The sequence below is a fragment of the Chaetodon trifascialis genome, chromosome 9, assembly GCF_039877785.1.
Source record: "Chaetodon trifascialis isolate fChaTrf1 chromosome 9, fChaTrf1.hap1, whole genome shotgun sequence".
Taxonomy (NCBI): domain Eukaryota; kingdom Metazoa; phylum Chordata; class Actinopteri; order Chaetodontiformes; family Chaetodontidae; genus Chaetodon; species Chaetodon trifascialis.
Genome location: NC_092064.1, coordinates 20,876,638 through 20,881,669, shown reverse-complemented (window position 1 = coordinate 20,881,669; position 5,032 = coordinate 20,876,638). Strand labels below are relative to the sequence as shown.

General features: G+C 39.9%; 1 protein-coding gene across 1 annotated transcript; it reads right to left on the bottom strand.

The window, feature by feature from the left end:
- Positions 1 to 548: 548 nt before the first annotated feature.
- Positions 549 to 4,642, bottom strand: LOC139335892 (extracellular calcium-sensing receptor-like). Its single transcript, XM_070969679.1, has 6 exons — positions 4,449 to 4,642; positions 3,930 to 4,227; positions 2,943 to 3,737; positions 2,547 to 2,774; positions 2,239 to 2,362; positions 549 to 1,465 (listed from the first exon to the last, which is right to left on the bottom strand). The coding sequence occupies exons 1-6, from the start codon at positions 4,478 to 4,480 to the stop codon at positions 549 to 551; spliced, it is 2,394 nt and encodes a 797-aa protein (XP_070825780.1). The 5' UTR covers positions 4,481 to 4,642.
- Positions 4,643 to 5,032: the final 390 nt, after the last annotated feature.

The following is a 5,032-nucleotide window of genomic DNA, read 5'->3' as shown; positions in this document are numbered from 1 at the left end:
AGACGGGGAGCAATAGAGGGTAGAAAATGGCTTGAACTATGCTTTTGAAGCATAGCAGCAAAGTAACGGCAGATGGTGGGGGGAAAGGAAAAGAGCTTTGAGTTTGCGGCTGACAGAGTCTTTGTTGATAGCGTTTATGGATGTCAATGGTGTGTTGTTCAAAGCTCAGTTTATTATCTTGGCTGCCAGTGTACATCCTCCACAGTGAAGGGAACAGGGTGTGTTGACTCAGGGATGGGGAGGGTCTCCAGTTACGCCTTACATTCCTCTGAGCAGTACATGATGTCAAACAGAGTGTAAAAAGTGTTCAGGCTTTCAGCAGAACGTTAGTCGTGCACACTGACGAGCGCACCTTTCAACAACATGGATGTCATGCAGCATTTTCTTTGACAAGTACTTTCCAATGGAAGGACCAAAAATAATGATTTCAACTTTGTTTACGGCACTTTATTTGTGACAGACAAGAAAATAACTGACTTCTTTCATTGTTTGTTTGTTTTGTTTTTTTTTACATCAAATCCTTAACAGATATGGAGAGACTCCTGTTGTCAGTCAAAATTATTTTGGTGCCCCTTCCCCATCATATTCTTCTTTGTATTCTTCTCTGGTTTCAGTAAGATAATATAACATTTTGGTATAAAAATACAAATCAGTAGTCCAAAACTTGAAGCCAGAATAGCAAATATCTCCACAGCAACACTGAATTTCCCAGGAGAGCTGACATACGCTGGGATAAAAGTGATCCATACTGCACAGAATATCAGCATGCTGAAGGTGATGAATTTGGCTTCATTGAAATTGTCAGGCAGTTTCCGAGCCAGAAAGGCCAGAAAAAAACATAACATGGCCAGAAGTCCTATGTACCCAAGTACAGCCCAGAAGCCTACAGCTGAGCCCAGAGCACACTCTAAGATGATTTTGTCATTAAACATCTTGAAATTCTTAAATGGAAAAGGGGGAGAAATCATTAACCAGAGGATACATATGACAACTTGTACAAGAGTGAAACCCAGAACACTGAGTTTCTGCTGAGCAGGCCCAAACCATTTCATCATATTACTACCTGGAAGTGTGGCCCTGAAGGCCATTAACACCACTATTGTTTTTCCCAGAACACAAGAGATGCAGAGGACAAAGGTGATGCCGAACGCTGCGTGTCGCAGCATGCAGGACCACTCAGAGGGCTGGCCGATGAAGGTCAGAGAACACAGGAAACACAGAGTCAAGGAGAAGAGCAGCAGGAAGCTCAGCTCAGAGTTGTTGGCCCTGACAATAGGAGTCTGCCTGTATCTGAAGAAAATGAATGCCACAACAGCAGTCAGACATGTTCCAAGTAGGGAGGCTGCAGTGAGCAGAGCTCCCATGACCTCTTCATATGATAGAAACTCTGCCTCCTTTTTTACACAGGCGTCTCTTCTCTCATTAGACCAGAACTCAGGGTCACATCTCACACATGTGATGGAATCTGAAAAATAATATTGAAGCAGGTTTAATTCTTGTTCACTACACTGACCATGTTTTGTCTTGTTGCCTTTGAAGTTTTGATAATACTAATATATAATTTACAATATTATTCAATGATTTTTATTACATTTATTTTATTTCAATGAAACTACATGCTATCATCGTGAATGATAAGAACGTTTGAACTAAAATATAAAGGACAGTGTAAAGAGGTATTATAGATTAATTTTAGTTCATTGTTCTTATTTCTTGAAAATTATGCATTGTGTATTTGGCAATATCATGCTGTTGTGTACATAAATGATCAAACATGCTTTCACCAGTCTAAATACATTTACTGCAGTTTCAGAGACAGATCAACCTCAGTGGATAAGACCAAAAGTAAATGCATATTCAGGCACCATTTGAAGGCAGTGGGACAATTAATTTTTATAGGTCTTTTTCTAATTTGAGTGGTAAATAATATATGACTATTACTATTACTATTATTATTACCACTACTAAATATACTACTAATATTATTGTTACAATATCAATTTAGGAAAATACGTATTGCATTTATACTCAACTTTATCATGAAAACTGTCTGACCTAAGCACTCACAGTAGTTGTACCAAAAAATACTGCCGACAATGCATGCCACAATACCTCCCTTCATACATTTTTAGTGCGTAAGATTGATTTTTTATTTGCTGAAAAGACTTTCTCAAAATTGACATGCAAACATGGAAATATTTATAGTTTTGTTTTGTCTTCCATCAAATATGACCACACCTGTAATGTTGCTTATTTCTCCCTCTGCACATCTTAAACAGTCATAGCAGCAGACAGGCTTTCCTTTCTGCAGACCCTGGCGAGTTCCTGGTGGACATTTCTCACTGCAAACTGACAAAGGCACCTGCATGAACAAAGGCATGATGAGAAAAATGTGCAACCATTGACTTTCACAGTATTGTCTCGGCACCATCTATTTTAAATTTTGACACAACACAAGCAATCAGAAGACAACAGCTAATAACTTTCACAAGTATAACTATTCAAATTGATTTCCAAAAAATGACAGTGATCACATGGCAGTTTACCTGCTGTGAGTTCTGAGCCCAGATTATAGACCTTTTTTGCACATTCAGCTGTTTGTCTGCAGGTAAAGATGCATCATAAAGACCAACTGGGACAAAGTCCACAATGCCATTTTCTGTCAGCTGCCAGTTTATAATTTCATACTTTGCTGGTGGGTCTCCATTCTCATTAAAGTAAACCTCATCTCCTTCCTTTGTTTTGAACCGAATCTTTCTTATGTGCTGTAAAATCTAAAAAGATATGTAACAATGTAGATGATTATTTGACAAATATTTTGTGGCCCTATTGTCTAAACAGGATGACAGACAGAGTGCAGCAATTTATTTTTCAAAATTGAAACCATTTTCTGTCTTTATGTGACTTAATGAAAAACCATAAGACTCTACTGGTGAACTCACAGTAAATGAATCCAGCTGCACCTGATCGTGACATGTTTCATTACAGCCGAGAATACTATGAAGTGCGTTGGCCACAGCATACACTCCTTTGTAGACATTGTAAAAGATTGGCATGAGTGACATATCAGTGTAGCTGTTTTGTACTCCAGTCAGATCTTCATGTCCAGTACATTCACTCTGATTCATTGCTGCTGACTCTGACTGCTTGAACTTACAGTTAAATAATTTCTCCCAAAACTTTGTGAAAATCTCATCACTCGATGAATTGAGTGACTTTACATCCAACATGAACTCTCTCATGCCACTGACATGTGCTTTGGGGATGGACAGACCGATGGCACCATCCAGAATATGATGTCTATCCATGGCTGCAGCATGGGAATCAGAGATCCAGGCCTCAGTGCCTACCCACTGGTACCCAGTAACGTCGTGGTGGAATAGTTCCTGTATTATCACTTCCAACTCCGTGGGGGAAAGGAAAGTAACAATCACCTTGGAAGTGGAAGCTTTGATAATGTCAATGATCTTTCTTATTTTGTCTGGTGGATCTGTTCTAAAGAAAGATACAGAGTACTCCAGACAGATGCCCAGCTGCTGGGCGGTTTCTGTAAATGTGGCCATGCCATTATTGCCGTAATCAGCATTTGCTCTAATTGCCCCAACCCAAGTCCACCCAAGGTGCTTGACCAACTGGGCCAGAGCTCTGCTCTGGTAGTAGTCACTGGGTATTGTTCTGAGGAAGGATGGGTGCTTGGTTTTATCACTGAGACAAGCACAAGTAGCAGAGTGGCTGATCTAGAAGAAAATTGAAAGAAAAAAAGAAATTACTTTCTGAGCTAAAGATGTAAAATATATAAATAAAATGAATATACATTTACACAGAGCATTACAATTATTTTGACCCTTTTTTCAATGACCAGCTGGAATAATTACACACTAATAACATGTTTTCACACATTTAAATTCATTATTACCAATCTTACAAACCAGTGGGATATGAAAGGGTCCGATGACAGTAGATACAGCCATGCAAGGCGACGAAGAGGTCACTCCCATGATGGCCTGCACTTGGGCAGGTCTGGCACATGGTGCCTCGTAGGGTGAAGATACAACTTCGTTACCATTAGCCAAAGCCAGTGCAACCCTCACTCCTCTGGAAATGGAGCCACAGGCATCATAGATCTTGTAACCCAGAGAGATGCCAGGCAATAGGTCTGTGCTGTTGTTAATCTCCTCTATAGCAAAGAGCATAGCCTGGGCATACTGGAACCCTCTGAAATTCAAACTTGATGTGGACAGACACAAATAGATGAAATTGCAACCAATTTGTCCTTAAATGAGAAACAATAACATAGTAAATGAAACCATTTGGTGGTATTAATAGAAACAACAACAATATTTTTTCTTATTTTAATATTTAGTTTGATTACCTTTCCTATCTCCATTGTATCAATACTTACTTCCTCTTACACAATTATTTATATAGATTTCCAGCATATACTTTACCTCGTACATTGCAGTGGCAGCGGTTTGTGCATGTAGGTGTCCTGTCTGTCTTTCCACCTGCTGTGGAAAAAGAAGATTCCCCCCAGTATAATGTCCCCATCCTTAGATAGCTGGGGGCTCTCATGATCCCCTCTCCGCCTGCACACCAGTTCCTCAGCCTGAGAGACACACACCACCAACAACAGCAGCTGTAAGAGTGCCCAACCCTGCTCTGGCCACCTCTGTGTGGACGTCATACTGTCTCAATGAGCTAAACCACTGGGTGGCATCACATGTACTTTAATATAAATGAAAGCTGGCACTGGCATTTATACATTTTGCAGCACCATGAAACATAATAATAGAACAGTGATGTTGAATCTCCATGGGCCTGCAGGTGGCCAAGAGGAGGGAAGTGCACAAACAGGAAAAAGAGTTTTGAGTCTTGGTCTATTCTTTATATCTTAACTCCCAAACTGGAACATTAATGCATGTTCACAGTGTACCTTCATGCAAGTGTACATGTATGAGTTTATACACACACCATAGGCATTTTCACCAGGATGGGGGACAGTTATTTGCACGCTTAGATTAGATTAGATTTA